Source organism: Pteropus vampyrus, unplaced genomic scaffold, assembly GCF_000151845.1.
Source record: "Pteropus vampyrus isolate Shadow unplaced genomic scaffold, Pvam_2.0 Scaffold323, whole genome shotgun sequence".
In the NCBI taxonomy this organism is placed as follows: domain Eukaryota; kingdom Metazoa; phylum Chordata; class Mammalia; order Chiroptera; family Pteropodidae; genus Pteropus; species Pteropus vampyrus.
The window spans coordinates 632,717-650,138 of NW_011889104.1; the positions used below are offsets into that span (position 1 = coordinate 632,717).

The 17,422-nt window shown below is 47.3% G+C and overlaps 1 protein-coding gene across 1 annotated transcript in view; it reads right to left on the reverse strand.

Annotated features, from left to right (window-relative positions):
• ACOXL (acyl-CoA oxidase like) overlaps window positions 1–17,422 on the reverse strand; it is a 212,965-nt gene that overhangs the window by 114,121 nt on the left and 81,422 nt on the right. Inside the window, exons 11-12 of the mRNA XM_011377879.2 lie at window positions 12,851–12,967; window positions 5,332–5,485 (exon numbers count right to left, since the gene is read on the reverse strand). Coding sequence (XP_011376181.1) covers window positions 5,332–5,485; window positions 12,851–12,967 — 271 coding nt within the window. The remainder of the gene's footprint in view (window positions 1–5,331; window positions 5,486–12,850; window positions 12,968–17,422) is intronic.

The window sequence follows — 17,422 nt, forward strand, 5'->3', positions numbered from 1 at the left end:
CAGAGCGGGGTGGAGACTCGCTGTTCTGGGGAGCATCCCCAGGCACCCTGTGTGGTTTCCTGTCTCCTCCTCTGGGCACAGCTTCGCCCTATCAATATGGGTTCTGGGTTCAGACAATCAGGTGCCCAAGGCCCAGGCACAGGGTCCAAGCCTCATTTTCCTCATCAGCAAAGTGGGGATCATGCCTCCGAGGGTTTTTAGAGATTTAGGGTTGTTTCATCCTCTTGCTGTATTTTCTCCAGTGGGAGGTCTGCTGTCACCCTTGCTTTTGTTCTTTTATACAGAACATTTCTTTCCTCCTCTGGCTGGCTGGTGGCAAAAGCACTGTTCCCAGTCCCACGAGGCCTCCGGCTACTGTCCCTGCTGACCTTTTCCCTACACATGCTGCACTCAGCTAAATGCTCTAAGGGCACCACTGCAGTTTCCCGGTCCTCTATCCTGTGAATCTGAGATGCTTTGGTCTCCCTGGACTCTCAGCTCTGAGTCTCTAAGTCAAGGAGTTTCTGGGTCACCTGAGTCCCCTCCTGAGGCTCAGCATGGAGACCCTTCTAGGCGGTAAGCTGGGCAATTACAGGACTCGCTCAGTTTATTCCTGTCTCTCAGAGAGAGCTGTCCTTCTGTGCCTGACCCAGTGTTGAGCAAATTGTCTAGAATAGTATATGAACTAAATTACACACACACACACACACACACACACACACACACACACGTAGTGCCCAGTCCTGGTCATATCAGCCGGGAGGTATATCCGCTGCACGTTACTTCTACCTGGCCGGAAGCAGAAGCCCCTAGTGCTCGTTTGAGCGGAATCGCATGGCCCCCCAGTTCTATGCACAGAGTGCTGTGAACTACCCTCACATCACTTGGCTCCAAGGACAGGGACCATGTGCCTTGCCCACTGCCCCATGCAGAGAGAGAACTTAGAAATACTTAATGGCAACTCTTGACCAGTAGTCATCAAGGCGATGAAGTTTGCATGAACGTGGATTATGAAAGTTCCAACCAGTTATCGTTCATTTGATAATCTGATTTTGGGGAGAAACTCTTTTTTGTGCAAAATCTCATTTTTCTGAGGCTTTATGCACAAAAGTAACAGACTATGCTGAAAAGGTACAGACAGCGAGGGAAAGTTTAAGCTCAGAAACAAAGGCATTGAAAGACAAAAATGAGATTTAATTCCAAAGCTTCACTTCTATGTGCACTCTGCGCTTATCTACTCCATTGCTAAGAATGTTCTGGAAGCAACTAAATGTCACTCTGGAGGCGACCAGCCTATCACCTCAGGCTCCTGTAGAAACAACCAGCCTCAGATTCTCTCGTGATTTCCTGACACAGAGTGGCGATGCTATTAACACCCACCACCAGGTGCTAGGGAAGCACCGGTCTGTGGGGAGAAAGTATCTTGGAATACAATGGTTTCCCCAGAAGAGCCTAAAAGCAGCAATGTGGGAGCGTGAACGCTGGCCTGGACCTAACACCGGGCTGCTATGCGCTGGTTCTCCCTCAGATTCTCAGTCAGCCAAGTGAGCAGGACGAACGGACCGCTTTTTGTAGGTGTCAGTGCTTGGGAGACATATAAAGGCCCTTATCGCCTTCCCATTTTCAAACACGCAATGTTAAGTCCCAGATGGCCAAATTAGTAACATTCCAGTGAAAACTGAACTATCAGAGACTTGGATCTCAGCAGAAGCCACCCCACAGTCTGAACTAGAAAATGTATCCCCGAAGACACTAGCTTCTTTCTATCACCATGGACGTGCTCTGTCGACCTACAGCCTCAACTACATAAAGCAAGACCCCTTCTATTGGATCAGCGAGTCTGGGCTCTGTTTGGAAAAAGACAGGCTGTGACACACGGCAGGTCATGAAGTCAGTTTAATGTATCATGACTAGCTTTTCTCAAAATGACATAAACTAAAAGGAAAATACTAGAGCACAACCTAATGGGGAGGCAAGCACTGATCTGAGAAATTTCTCTTTGTGATTTCACATATGTAGGTTTGTGTATACAGGGCGGTAATAAAAAGTATGCCTTTGACTTTGGGGTGTGGCCAAAGAGCTGAACGTCACTGGTCCAGCAACTATTAGGCTGCCACGTTCAACCCCTGGTGGGGGCGGGAATGGGCGTCACTGTCTCAAGTGTGCACCTCCTACAGCATACACATGTGAGTCGTCAGGGTTTAGAGCTAATGAACATCACCGTCACTCAAGCACAAGTAGGCAGTACACGACACCAGTGCTCTTTCTCTTCAAAAAGTAACACAAAGCCAGATGTTTAAAAAAGGGTTCAGGGGTTTTTAAAAAAACATAACAATAAAGCAAGGCAAAACCAAGGTGGCCAAGGTTTGTGGATGAATCCCAAATTCTAAGAGTAAGAAAGAAAAACAGATGCATAGGATAGCTGTCTGCCATCCCATCTGTCCATCAGTCCGTCTGTCCACCCATCTGTCTGTCTTCCAACCCATTTGCCCATCTGTCTGTCTGTCTGTCTGTCCATCACCCCATCTGCCCATCAGTCTGTCCATTGGTCAGTCCATCACCAGGTACTTACTGATACCCAGCACTAAGGCCAGAAGCAGGGCTGTAGTGATGAAGGACTTGGTCCCTGTCCTCTCTGTCCTCCTAGTCCGACCTCAGTTTATGCCTCCATAAATGGCAGACATCAGAATGGCTAACACTGCCCAGTGCCTGCGACGCACCAGGCACCGTATCGAAGCCTTCATCTCTATAGACCCAGTCAGCTATACCACATGTTCGGGGACTTCAGGGCCACCTGAGCACCTGTCTTCTCCCAGTATAATCTGAGCTGCCTTTCTTCAATCCTTCCCTTCCCTGCACCTTCACTTGGACCCAGCCTGTGCCGGTCCTGGTGTCCCTAGATGTGCCACATACTCCCACACCTTCATCTGTATGCAGGTGTCCCCTATCTGCAGGTCCTTTAACACCCATCCAGGAGGTTCCTGCTCACTTTTTAGGTTGCTAAAATGACACTGCTCAGGAATGCTCCTCAGACCTCACTGAGCCCCCCAGCCCAGCTGCTGCCCAGGGCACCACATCGCGCCAGGCCCTGCATCCACTTGACATGATGGCGAGCAGAAGACCGTGTGGTGTTTTTCTCTCCAAGTCCCCAGGGTAGGCACATCAGAGAGATGTCAACTGCCACTGGCTGGGTCCACGTGGAAGCATTTTACACTCACCATCTCATGTAATTTAACCCTCACAACCTCTACAAAGGAAAGCTTACCCCCACTTTGTCTATGGGGAAACTGTGGTATAGAGAGAGAACGCCTTGCCCAAGGTCATGCCTCGGGTTGCTGGCTGCAAAGATGTGAATGCGTGTTGAAATACACCTTCTAGAAGCAAGACCCATAGGCTCTAAACGAGGTGGTTTTCCGGGTCATCTCAGCAGTCCCCAGACTCAAGTCCACACATCCCCAGTCTTGGAGGCCTGCCTGAAGACAGTGTGTGGACATCTGAACCAAGAACAATTAGGAGATGCTCATGCTTGTCTTCCAACAAATATTTGTGTCTCTATGAATAACCTTGCACTGGGTGTTAGGGAGAAGGGATAGGAACCAAGGCCCTGGGGGAGTTCAGGGCTGGCACCCTCCAGCGTCATGCCTCTGTTTCTGCCCTGTGGTGCTGAGCAGTGAGGGAGCATGACTGGCAGGGCACTGGATACCAGGGAGAGCGAAGGCTGGTTGTTTGGGACAGGGCTCAGGGTGGACCCAGGCAGGACATGGCCTCTTAGACTGGAGCACTGGGCTAGGTCTGAGGACAGAGGCTCAGGCAGAAGGGCCCCCTTGCAGGGGCGGTGTGCAGGCCTGGGGCTGGGGAGCACCAGGCACGGCAGCCCATGGACCCGTCAGAGGAATGGGCCATGGGAGGAAGACACAAAGACTCACAGATCACAGTGGCTTTGAGCAGACCCTCTGGCCACCTGCCACAGGCCACAATATCTGAGTCTGCCCAGTGCCCCAGCTCTCCCCTGTGCAGGCTGCCTCTGCCTGTGGGGGTCACTGTAGGTCTCCCCTCCCAGCTACTGGCCTACACCTCTTGCTGTGTCTGGAACTCCCAAGCCCTGTCCCCAAGTGCCATTGCCAAGTCCTGTTTGAGGAGCAGCCACCTCCCTGGAGCTGCAGGTGGAAACCAGCCCCTGGCACTAGGGACAGTCATGAGACATTGTTCCTGGCCGCCCAGAGGGTCTCTGACAACCCAGTGCCAGTGGTCACTTTTTCCTCCATGTGGATGCCACACAACATCCCACAGCAGCGAAGCGGTGTCCAGCAGCACCGCCGCCATGGACTCAAATCCAGCACCACCGCCACCACAGAAGCGAGTCCGGCACCACCACCACGCATGGCGGCGCATCTTTACTCAGCCTCCTTCAGAAACATGATCACATTGGTTTTCAGACTCACTCTTCAGTCACTCAGCCTTCCCTTTGATTCTCCACAGCTGCCCTTGACCTCCTCTTGATCCTTTCTCCCTGAGGCCAAAACCCTTCATCTGCCCCTCCAGGCTCAGAGCCGCTGTTGTCAAGCAAACATTCAGCCGAGGTCAAGACTGAACTGATCATCGGTCAAAGGTCCCGCTTTCCCTGAGAAGCGTCATCTGGGGGCCAGGGAAGCCGTGCTGTCCCCGGGTTGCTGACACAGGGTTGCCGTCTGGGGCTAAGCCCCAGGTGCATCCACAGCTGACGCCTGGAGTTCTGCCATGCCACCAAGGCACAGCTCCATACCTCGCCTGTCCTGCCCTCAGAGACCCCATTGGGTCCCCTTCTCACCAGCTCTGGACCCCGACAGGGTGTGTCCTGCAGGCACCTCTGCTCTCAGAGTGGTGGGAACAGGGCACAGGTCCTTGCTGTTCTCAGTCCCCCTCGAGTTCCCAGAGATTCATATGGGGATTTCTCACCCGTGGTGCCCGTCACCACACAATCCAGCCTAAGGCCCACGGCTGGGCACACCACTTCCCAGGCTAGAAACTCTAGGGTCAGTTCTGGCTCCCTCCCCATGGGACAAAGACACTGGAGCAGAGTGTTGATCACTTGGCCCTACCTGGCTCTTTCTCACACTGTCAGCACCACCACCACCAAGTGTAATGACATTTACCACAGGCTCCATGGGCCAGACACTGCGACAGAGCATTTCACAGGCATGGTCAACGTCGGTCCCACAACATCAGATAAGGTGGACATGCACAGACAAGGCTGATGGAGGTGCCCAGGGCCACGGGCCATTGGGGTCTCTGTGCTCCACCTGCTGGCACAAGATGCTCCCCCACGCGAGCTGTGACATGGGGACCTGAAGGAAGGGTGCCTCTGGGACTCACCATGCCACCAGTGCACTCACGGCAGTCCTGCAGACAGCGGATGTTCTCCCAGGTGCTGTAGGCCTTCAGCCCAGCCACCAGCGCCTGCAGCGGGCGGCTGTCCACCAGCTCCTTCCCTTGGAAGATATCCTCGTCCAGGAGGCCGCCAGCATATCTGCAGGACCAGCAGACACATGTGATTCATGCAGTGGCGCCCCAGCACACGGGCAAGGGACATTGCACACCTACTCCTCCCTCTGTACTCCCAGAAACATCACCCTGTAACCTGAGGCTCCCCACACCTCCTGCTTCCTAAACCCTCCGTCCAGGGTCACCCTCCCGCCAGTGTGCTCACAGGCCTCGGCCAGCACCTCACGGGCTCAACCCTCTTCCTGCTTTAGTCGACACGAATAGCATCATGTTCAAAATGATTTTCTTCTATCCCTCACACAAAAAAGTTTCACATGTCTCTTATGTTGTTAATTTTTTAAATACTATGTCATTATAAAAATTTTAAGTGGACCGCGTACTGGGCAGATGTGTGGCCCCACATGTGTGCAGGTGTGCACGTCTGGAGCCTGAGACCATGTTCCCCACACACAAAGGGACTCTGCTGACACCATCACATGCAGGAGCTTGAGATGGGGAAGTTAGCCTGGATTACCCAGATGGGCCAATGTCTCACGTGGGTCCTTATGAGGGACAAGGAGGTAGGAGGAGACATGACAACAAAGCAGGCAGGTTGACACAACAGGAGACTCAGCCAGTATTCCTGGCTTTGGAGAGGAAGGAAGAGGCCACAAGCCAAGCAGCAGCTTCTACAAGCGAGAAAAGGTAAATCGATTCTCCCTTAGAGACGCCACAAGGACTGCAGCCCGGTTCTCATCAGGGAGATCCATTCCGGACTTCCGACCTCCAGAAGGATAAGATAATAAATGTGTGTTGTTTTAAGCCACCAAGTTTGTAGCAATTGGCTACAGCACTAACAGCAAACTAATACAGATCACGTTTGTGCGTGCACGCGAGTTGTGGGCTGCATATTGAAAGGAGTAGAATTCATACAAAGGATGTCCTGGGACCCTGACCTCTAGATAACCAAAGCAGTCAAAGCAGATGTCTCAAAAAAAATCGTAACCTATTTTGAACTGAATGAAAGTGAAAACGAAAATACAACATATTGAAGGCAGAAGGATGCAGCTTAAGCAATGCCTAGAAAGAAATTTGAGTGTGAAACGAGCACATTAGGCTAAAGAAAAGAAGAACTGTATGCCAGCAGTGTAGCCTGGTTGGTAACTTTTTTCTCACAGCTGTCCAGACTTGCAATTCTGAAAATAATTTGCAGGCATAGTATGTATGGACAAACAGGAAAAGACACTGTGTCCCCTTGACTATTGTCGTACCATCTATAAAAACAATCATGGGGATACAACGCAGTTTCTTGTTTGACCATAGTATGCATGTAAATTAAAGTACAGCATAGGGAATATAGTCAATAATGTCATAAGAACTATATAGGGTGCCAGGTGAGTACTAGACTTATCAGGGTGATCGCTTCGTGAGTTATGTAAATATCTAATCGCTGCGTTGTACGCCTGCAACTAATGTAATTTCGTATGTCAACTATAATTGAAAAAAATTTTCATTTAAAAAACGCATTGGAAACTAAAAAAGAAAGAAAGAAAAGAAAGAGAAGTATTATAAATACTGAGAGTCAGATTTCTCACAGAGAAAGAAGCTACAAACATGGAAAAAGGAAAATACCAGAATAAATCTTGTGGTGCTGGACAGGAGTCAGAGGTATTAGTAAAAATTCCTTTTTATTTTTTATTTTTTTATTTTTTTTTAATTTTTTTTTATTTTTAGGTGATTACAAGGACCTTGTCAGCTTACTATCCCTTATTTTTTATTTTTTAGGCCTACAACACCTAGTAAAAACTTCTTTTTAAATTCTACTATATCTACTGATAGATACACACATTCTCAGCCATGTCCTCTGAGAGGGACCTGACAGCGACATCCCAGGAGTAGTCAGCACACCCAGCACACATAAATTAAGAAAGTGCTAAAAAGAAAAGTGGGCACATCGAAAGGATATAGGAGTGAGCTCACAGACGTCTGCTATGGCCGAGAGGTGAGAAGTGGCAGTGGGGACACACACCAGGCATTTGACAACCGCCCTAGGTGGCGCTTGCCTTGTGAACTGTTAGTCTCCATACCTATGTGTGGCCTACTCTGTAGTCCAGCTTATGTCATGTCCATGTGACCAGACTCTGCCAGACTAATAACAGAGCAGTCTTGTCCACAGTCAAAAGGGTTAATTCAGGGTCTGAGATGATAGAAAGAAAACAGACTTAGCAGGAGTTGAGCAAAGGGATTAAAAGAAAAAAGATGATACCCGAGTCTACCTAAAAGATCTCCCAGTGGCCAAAGCTGGAGCAAGGAGAGCAACTAAATAAATAAGATAAATCGGGGAGAGACGACTTTGGTCAAAATTCAACAGCTGTGATAAAAATGCTCAGCCAATGAGGAGTAGGAGGGAACTTCTTCCGTGTAACAAAAGGCACCCACAAAAATCCTGCAGTGAATATTCACACTTAATGGGGAAATATTGAATGCCTTTCCTCTGAGATCAGGAAATAAGAAAGCTGTCTACTCTTACCACTGCCATTCGATATCGTAGTGGAGGTTCCAGCCAGTCCAATAAGGCAAGAAAAAAGAGTGAGGGAAGGCATAAATATTGTCAAAGAGGAAGTGAAACTTTGTGCACATACATATGATTGGTACATAGAAAATTCTAGAGTGTGTAAAGAAACTACAAGATCTAATAAGTGAATTTAGTGAGACTACAGGATACAAGGTCAATATACAAAAATCAATCACATTTCCGTAGGACATTAACAAGCAATCGGTAATTACATTTTAAAGCAATTACATTCAAATAAGTTTAGTAAGAAAGGTAAAAGACCTCTATACTGTAAATTATAAGAAAAATTAAAAATCTTTATACAGAGAAAGACACCATCTTCTTGGATTTGAAAGACCCAGAAATGCCGGATGGATTCAGTATGGTCAGAAATAAATCCAAGCAAGCTTTTTTAGTAATAATAATAGTAACAATAAGCAGAATCGAAATTGTATATGGAAAGACAAAGGGCCCAGAGTAGCCAAGACAAGTTTGAAAAAGAATAAATTCAGATCACTCACACAGCCTGATTCCTTTTCTTTTAACAGCTTTCTTGAGATGTAGCTCACATAGTATTCACACTTCTTAAACCAGTAGCTCCGAGTACATTTAGAGTTGTGAGCCCACCGACATCTGATTCTAGAACATTTTGTCACCCCATGAAGAAACCCCACACCCACTGGCAGTCACTCTCATGCCCTCCTGTACTCCAGCCCCTGACAACCACCTAGCTACTCTCTGTCTCTCTGAACCTGACTCTTCTGGAAATTTCATATCCATAGAATCGTATCATATGGTCCTCGGGCTTAGCTTTTCCCTTGGCACGATATCTTCAAGCTCATTTCTGCTGTGGTCCAGACAGTACTGCGTCCCTTATCCTGGCTGAGTAGTATTCCATCACGTGGATACACCACATCTGTTTGTCCGTGTATCAGTCAACGGACATCCAAACTGTTTCCACATTTTGAGTGTGATGAGTAGTGCTGCTGTGAACAGTCACATATGAGTGTTTGCATTTCTCTTGCATATAGACCTACAGAGGGAATTGCTGGGTCGTGGTAATTCTGTATTTAACATTTTGAAGAACTGCAAACTGTTTTCCAAAGTGGCCGTCCCGTTTCACAGCCCTACCAGGAATGTGTGAAGGTTCCATTTCACCATATCCTCAATAACACATGTTTTTATCTGTACTGTATGCCAGCAGTGTAGCCTGGTTGGTAACTTTTTTCTCACAGCTGTCCAGACTTGCAATTCTGAAAATAATTTGCAGGCATAGTATGTATGGACAAACAGGAAAAGACACTGTGTCCCCTTGACTATTGTCGTACCATCTATAAAAACAATCATGGGGATACAACGCAGTTTCTTGTTTGACCATAGTATGCATGTAAATTAAAGTACAGCATAGGGAATATAGTCAATAATGTCATAAGAACTATATAGGGTGCCAGGTGAGTACTAGACTTATCAGGGTGATCGCTTCGTGAGTTATGTAAATATCTAATCGCTGCGTTGTACGCCTGCAACTAATGTAATTTCGTATGTCAACTATAATTGAAAAAAATTTTAATTTAAAAAAAGCATTGGAAACTAAAAAAGAAAGAAAAGAAAGAGAAGTATTATAAATACTGAGAGTCAGATTTCTCACAGAGAAAGAAGCTACAAACATGGAAAAAGGAAAATACCAGAATAAATCTTGTGGTGCTGGACAGGAGTCAGAGGTATTTGTAAAAATTCCTTTTTATTTTTTATTTTTTTATTTTTTTTTAATTTTTTTTATTTTTAGGTGATTACAAGGACCTTGTCAGCTTACTATCCCTTATTTTTTATTTTTTAGGCCTACAACACCTAGTAAAAACTTCTTTTTAAATTCTACTATATCTACTGATAGATACACACATTCTCAGCCATGTCCTCTGAGAGGGACCTGACAGCGACATCCCAGGAGTAGTCAGCACACCCAGCACACATAAATTAAGAAAGTGCTAAAAAGAAAAGTGGGCACATCGAAAGGATATAGGAGTGAGCTCACAGACGTCTGCTATGGCCGAGAGGTGAGAAGTGGCAGTGGGGACACACACCAGGCATTTGACAACCGCCCTAGGTGGCGCTTGCCTTGTGAACTGTTAGTCTCCATACCTATGTGTGGCCTACTCTGTAGTCCAGCTTATGTCATGTCCATGTGACCAGACTCTGCCAGACTAATAACAGAGCAGTCTTGTCCACAGTCAAAAGGGTTAATTCAGGGTCTGAGATGATAGAAAGAAAACAGACTTAGCAGGAGTTGAGCAAAGGGATTAAAAGAAAAAAGATGATACCCGAGTCTACCTAAAAGATCTCCCAGTGGCCAAAGCTGGAGCAAGGAGAGCAACTAAATAAATAAGATAAATCGGGGAGAGACGACTTTGGTCAAAATTCAACAGCTGTGATAAAAATGCTCAGCCAATGAGGAGTAGGAGGGAACTTCTTCCGTGTAACAAAAGGCACCCACAAAAATCCTGCAGTGAATATTCACACTTAATGGGGAAATATTGAATGCCTTTCCTCTGAGATCAGGAAATAAGAAAGCTGTCTACTCTTACCACTGCCATTCGATATCGTAGTGGAGGTTCCAGCCAGTCCAATAAGGCAAGAAAAAAGAGTGAGGGAAGGCATAAATATTGTCAAAGAGGAAGTGAAACTTTGTGCACATACATATGATTGGTACATAGAAAATTCTAGAGTGTGTAAAGAAACTACAAGATCTAATAAGTGAATTTAGTGAGACTACAGGATACAAGGTCAATATACAAAAATCAATCACATTTCCGTAGGACATTAACAAGCAATCGGTAATTACATTTTAAAGCAATTACATTCAAATAAGTTTAGTAAGAAAGGTAAAAGACCTCTATACTGTAAATTATAAGAAAAATTAAAAATCTTTATACAGAGAAAGACACCATCTTCTTGGATTTGAAAGACCCAGAAATGCCGGATGGATTCAGTATGGTCAGAAATAAATCCAAGCAAGCTTTTTTAGTAATAATAATAGTAACAATAAGCAGAATCGAAATTGTATATGGAAAGACAAAGGGCCCAGAGTAGCCAAGACAAGTTTGAAAAAGAATAAATTCAGATCACTCACACAGCCTGATTCCTTTTCTTTTAACAGCTTTCTTGAGATGTAGCTCACATAGTATTCACACTTCTTAAACCAGTAGCTCCGAGTACATTTAGAGTTGTGAGCCCACCGACATCTGATTCTAGAACATTTTGTCACCCCATGAAGAAACCCCACACCCACTGGCAGTCACTCTCATGCCCTCCTGTACTCCAGCCCCTGACAACCACCTAGCTACTCTCTGTCTCTCTGAACCTGACTCTTCTGGAAATTTCATATCCATAGAATCGTATCATATGGTCCTCGGGCTTAGCTTTTCCCTTGGCACGATATCTTCAAGCTCATTTCTGCTGTGGTCCAGACAGTACTGCGTCCCTTATCCTGGCTGAGTAGTATTCCATCACGTGGATACACCACATCTGTTTGTCCGTGTATCAGTCAACGGACATCCAAACTGTTTCCACATTTTGAGTGTGATGAGTAGTGCTGCTGTGAACAGTCACATATGAGTGTTTGCATTTCTCTTGCATATAGACCTACAGAGGGAATTGCTGGGTCGTGGTAATTCTGTATTTAACATTTTGAAGAACTGCAAACTGTTTTCCAAAGTGGCCGTCCCGTTTCACAGCCCTACCAGGAATGTGTGAAGGTTCCATTTCACCATATCCTCAATAACACATGTTTTTATCTGTCTCTTTTTGTTACAGGCATCCCAGTGGATGGTATCTCACTGTCGTTTTTATATGCATTACCCTGGTGAATAATGATTTTTAGCCCTTTTTCATGTGCTTATCAGCATCTGGATTTTTCTTTGGAGAAATGTCTATTCAGGTCTTACCCATTTTTTGACGGGGCTATTTTATTGTTGACCCGTAAGAATTTTTTATATGTTCTAGATACAAGTCCCTTATCCAATATATGATTTACAAATATTGTCTCCCATTCTGTGGATTGTCTACTAATTTTCTTGATGATGTCCTTTGAAACACAAAAAGATCCTACTTCAGATAAAAATCCAGTTTATTATAAAAAGTCCAGTTTGTTATAAAAGGATGTGATATGAGGATACAGAACATCCAGATGGAGAAACAGGGTGGGGCTGAGAGTCCGAGGCTTCCAGTCATGGTTGGTCTTTCTGGTGACAAGCCCCACCCATCCTGGAGCCACCCAGGGTCACCTTGTTAGAACAAAAGACATTGCCGTCACCCAGGAAATTAGAAGGGCTTCAGGAGCTCTGTGTCAGGAACCAGGAACTGGCTAGTCCTCAGCTTCCTGACCATTAGAACGCAGTGATGACCGGAAACTGCTGGGTACTCTCCTTGGGCTGTGAGGAGGGACTCAGGAATCCCGCTGTAAAACTGAAGCTCCATGTGAACTTATAGCACTGGTACCTCTGTTCTACTGTAGCCTGACCTTCCTCCCCTGCTCCCAACATATTCACACAGCTTCATCTGTTTTCACTGTAAGTTAGAACCTTTATCAGATGGAGGAATCTAAGTGCTTGTGTCTGTTTATTTTGAAAACTTGAGAGAAACACTGGTTCAAATCTCACATTCTCTGAGCATCCGTTCATCTGGACACACAGACTGACAAGATGTAGGCACCACTTTGAAACCAAGGTTGGGATTTTAACCATGGACTCTCCTGCTCACAGCTAGAAAATGATACCGTCACCCCCCGCCCCCCACCTTTAATTCCTATTAATGCCAGGGCCTCAACTCACCTGCAGAGAGCAAACCCCGAGGGCATCTCACCTGCTGGCAAAAGTCAGGGCCAAGGTCGTGGCCAGATGAGGCATCAGCCGAAGGGTCTGCGTTTGATGTGCAATAATCTTGACTTCCTCCTCGGCCTTGGGTCCAAACTGTCTCCGGCTGGAGAGAATCAAGCAGACACAGTATTACCAAAATCCAACAGGCAACTTCACTCCCAGGGCTGAAAGGACCAAGCAGCCATTTGTGTTGAAGCCATTCAAATACTTCAGAATATGGAATACTCGCGTCTCCAAGATGTGGGTGAGACAGTAAGATACAAATGCTTTTCAGCCCTTCTGGAAATTAACCTTCCCCCCATGGAATAGTTTCAAATCAGCAAATCTATTTAATAACACAAAGTAATTTTACTCCTTAACATTTACATGGCATTTCATAGTTCCAAGTGTCCCACAATCATTAATTATTCAGTTTTACTAAGTTTGCAACATAATTAATAGGACAGGAGCAATATCTTAGAATATATCTCCAAAGGACATTCTCTACACGGGGGCAACACTAGCCTGGTGTTCTTGTCAGACTCAACAGCGGGTCACCACTTTGAGCTACCCAGGCCCCGGCCACTGCACACACTCTCCACATCCCACCCCTGTTCCTGCGCCCAGGGACAGCACCACCCCCTGCTCAGATGCAGCCATGTCCACATGAATTGAGGCCTTCCTCAAAGCAGTTCATGATGTGGTGTGGGACGGTCCCCACAGGCAACGCCTGTAGACCAATCTTGTAGCATCCTGAGGCCAGTGGTAGGTCACCCCTCAGCCCTGGGCAGGCTGATGCCTTATACTCCTGGACATCCTGTCTGTAAACACCTCTGACCTTCATGTTGATTTTTGGAAAAACTTTCACATGCATACATACATGTATGCACACATGTGTGCACATGCACATATGTACACGTGCACATATACACACATGCACGCATATGCATATGCAGGCATCTATGCACAGGTACACACAGAGCTACACTATCAAACAGGCAGGGCACACTTGTGCTTCAGACACCAGTGAAGTGAGGCTGTCATCCACCACTCAGAGAGGGGAAGCAGCCATTTGTCTTAACTTCTGTTTTTGGTAAAGACTTTCTTAAATATAGTTTTATACTTTAGCAATTGTCTTTATATGTACTCTTTAAAGGGCACCATCATCCTTTTAGTGCCTAGGTGTCTAGAAATCACACCTGGCCCTGTCATATGGATAGGAGGTGGCAAGGACACAAGTGACAATGAGCACACAGGGCAGCTGCTATGAGCGCTGCAAGCACAGGCTCCTCTTCTACGGGCACAGACCTCCCAGGCACAGCTGATCCCCACAGACGCTGTCTGAGGAGCACCGCTCCGACCTGTCCTCTGTCCATTCCCCCCGACACGGCTGGGCAGGGCACCAACCAAGGCCCGACAGTCTGAGGGAAACCTCTCTGTTTTTGCTAGATCCTTGAGAAACCAAGTGAAAAACTCTCAGACCCAATAATGGCGTCATCAGAATGTCAGTTCATTTTACAAATTCCATTTGTCCCCACCCTCCTGACTTTCATTTTTAAGGGCTGTGGTTATACTGTAACTTTTTCTATGGCTGTGTGGCTAAAATCTTGTCAACTAAAACCAGACATTGCCTCACATGATTCATTGCTTGGGGGACATCTGCACGCCTACTCGTGTTGGCACCTCACTAGGCGCTGGACGTCCATCAGGGTCAGGGAGGCCAGGTCCAGCCACTGAGCTCACAGGACCAGACCCAGTGGCATGAGTGGGAGAGCCCCTGTGCATGGTCCACCTGTCAATCACCGCATTTCCCCTGTGCAGTCACAAGACCATTTCAGGAGCCTTCACCCACAGTGACAGCAAAAGAAGAGGTTGTCACGCACCTTTCAGTTTCAGTTTGTTGAAAAATAATTCAATAACAATACAGTTTTCGACAGTGTCCCATCAGATTTTCTGATTTTGAGCGGACAGCCTCACTCATGGTCAGCACACAGCTGACACTCAGCGTCTGCCGAATGATTGAGTTTTGCCCTGAGGATGTGCAGGTGAGGCAGGCAAGAAGCTCATTCATGACTTTGAAGAGCATCTTTGATGCTAGATCCGACCCCAACCCAAGTGTGCCTCAGTTTCCCAATATATGCACACTTTGTAATCATCCCATTTTCTCTTTGACCCTCAGAGTTCAGATGGGGCAACAGGTGCAGAACAGAAAGTGCCACCAAGCGTCCACTTGGTAGGATCCCGGTGCCATCGTCATGCCGATAAGGTTAGAATTTAGCTAAGACACCACCATGAGACCAAGTGACTTCATAAAACTTGGGAGATTTCACAACAAGAGCTGAATTTCCAGCGTGTCTTAAAAACAAGGAGGATCCGGCAACTCTGGACCTTGTTCCATGATGTGAATGGCTGGAGCTCAGAAGCCGCTGACCCCTTGGCCGGGGCCTGGCTGCTGCCCGAGGTCCCCAGGGCCCTATCACTCACTGGCATTACCTGCAGGCCGGGGAGGCACTGAGTTTTTCAACCCCTGCCATAGTGGATCTCTTTTTCCATCCAGAATAAATTCACATTAGCATCCTCACTTGCTGATTAATTCTGTGACTATGAGTCTATGATTTCATTAGGAGAAATCCTAGAGGGCAAACCAGCTCTTCCCAGAGTGACATACAGTTGCCCCAGCTGGGCACTCAGGAACCAACTTTGGCCTTACTTGAGTGTTCCAACCGTTTGTTGTCCCCAAGAAGGAATACACCTGCCAAGAAGGACTCCTTGTGGTTAACTGGGCTCAAATTCATAACCAGAGTCTAACAGCCATTGCTGCTAGGGAAAGGCCTCTCACTCATGCTACGCTTCAGGGAAAAGTCCCAGACGGAGCTGCCAGCCTGCTGTACTGTATCTCTGACAGCTGAGCCTTCTAAAGGGGTTTCTGACATCGTCTTTCCACCAATGGACTGAGACCTGCCCCATCCAATCAGAGCTGTGCAGTTACAACTTCATTTGTATCAGAGAGGCTCCATAACAACCAATCAGATTCTAACCAATCAGTACAGTGCTATTTGGGCCAATCAAACTGTGCAAATTTGGAATCCTCATTTGCATAAAAATGGACCAATCACAGACCAGGGCAGGGATTTTTTTTCTCTATAAAAAGGGGCCTCCCCTTTGTCTCAGGGGAGTGCATTCTCGGTTTCCTCTGTAGGCTGCATTTCCCTGGCGTGCAAATTGTTCATGTGAATAAAGTCTCTCCTTTTCTGCACCCTAGACTGGGGACTCCTGTTGGCCTTGAATTGGTGGCAGCAACCTTTTGTTGACACGTTCTTCCTGCTAAGCCCCTTCAGACACCTTCACATCCTGGGCCTCTGTCCAGGCAGAGCTCTCCACCTACAGCCAGCCTTACCCCTACTGACCATCTATCATGTTGGCAGCCCAGCCAAATGTCCTCCCCCACTGAGACCTTCTCCCTCCTCAGCACAGCCCCCCAAAATCAAAACCAAACCAGTCTAAGCAGGAAGCTGCTTCTCCTCGGAATGCCCGAGCATGTCATGTTACTCCTCCCCAGGGGAGCACCTTGCTCTTCACACTGGTGCTTGTGCACCTGTATTAACCACAGGTTTCGATGCCTTGACATCTGGGCCCTTGCTGATGCTGGAGGGACTGTCCCTTCCAGGACCAGCCAGTTCCTAGAGCGAGGAAATAACTTCTCTTCGAGCCCCTCTCCCTACACAAACCAGTGCAAAGCCCACACCCACAGCTAATGCCTTTGTCTGGCTCTTGCACTCTGTCCCCTGCCCTAGTCTCCCCAGGGCCTGGTGCCAGACAACTAGGGACAGTCCCTGCCCTGGAACCTTCAGAATTATTCGAATGAGCCAGTCCTAACCCTGCCCAGCCTGCTGACCCTGCCTCACTCATTCCTCCCCATAGAACCAGGAACAGACTCTTGTCCACGTCCCCCTCCCTCCCGCTGCTTCCTGACTGCCCCTGGGGCTTCCGTGTGGCCCTGCGAGGGTGGCATGCTCCTCCTCTTGGGAACTATGATAGCAAGCTACCTTCTTAGTGGCAGTCTTCTCCTGATATTATTGTTCGAGGGTGGTGGTTAGCCTCACCACCCTCGAACAATAATAAACCCAGGTTTTAAAACAGCGCTATGGCAAGACTCACAGCTCATCAAAGGCAGGCTTATTCCGCCTTCAGGTGCCCCAGGCTGGCCAGGTGTGGCTGCTCAGGAAAGACGAAGGAAGAATGACAGACTAAAGTTCTGCCACCTCTCGGAGGCTACACACAGACACCCCTTGAGCCTCCCCCGCCCACCCCCCCAACACGCACCCCCCTCCATTGCTCCTTGGAATGCTCACTTGTTATTCGGTGTTTCGATAAAAGAACAGCTCGTGCCTGGGTGGGAGCAGTGGGCAGTTAAGACAGGCATGGAGGACGCAAGTAAGATGAGGGCCCACCCTGCCACCAGCCCTGCCCACCACTGGTTGGTTTTGTTTTGTGTTGTGTTGTTTTTTGCCCTGGACTAGAAAAAAACAAATGAGTAGGCAAAGGCAGGCAGCACCCACACCCTTTCCATCCCCTCCTC